Source organism: Buceros rhinoceros, unplaced genomic scaffold (assembly GCF_000710305.1).
Source record: "Buceros rhinoceros silvestris isolate BGI_N320 unplaced genomic scaffold, ASM71030v1 scaffold28446, whole genome shotgun sequence".
In the NCBI taxonomy this organism is placed as follows: domain Eukaryota; kingdom Metazoa; phylum Chordata; class Aves; order Bucerotiformes; family Bucerotidae; genus Buceros; species Buceros rhinoceros.
The window spans coordinates 11,539-11,866 of NW_010419731.1; the positions used below are offsets into that span (position 1 = coordinate 11,539).

General features: G+C 67.1%; 1 protein-coding gene across 1 annotated transcript in view; it reads right to left on the minus strand.

The window, feature by feature from the left end:
- The window catches only part of C3 (complement component 3), a gene marked incomplete at both ends in the record, with an annotated part of 15,400 nt that overhangs the window by 10,729 nt on the left and 4,343 nt on the right, over nt 1-328 (minus strand). Inside the window, one exon of the mRNA XM_010139059.1 lies at nt 2-282. Within this exon, the coding sequence (XP_010137361.1) occupies nt 2-282 (281 nt within the window). The remainder of the gene's footprint in view (nt 1; nt 283-328) is intronic.

Consider the following 328-nt stretch of genomic DNA (forward strand, 5'->3'; position numbering starts at 1 on the left):
TGAGTGCCCTTGGCAACAACGGTCCCCGAGACGGGATGCAGCTGGTTGGCAGAGTCCAAGCTCGCTCGCCAGGTAGGTGAAGTACCGGACGGAGTCACGGACGGCATTGGTCGAGCTCTTGAGGTGGAAGTTCACGGGGAGGTTGTCACCGGGCTGCAGCTCGGTGGTCCCCACGGCCAGGTGGAGGAAGTTGCCGGAAGAAGCCTGGCTGCGGTAGGCTTCGGCCGTCATCTGCCGCGAGGCCTGGCGCTCGGCGGGCAGCCCCTGCTGGTCCGTCCGCACCTGCCACACAGGGCACGCGGAGGCTCTTGGTCACCGGGAAGAGGGG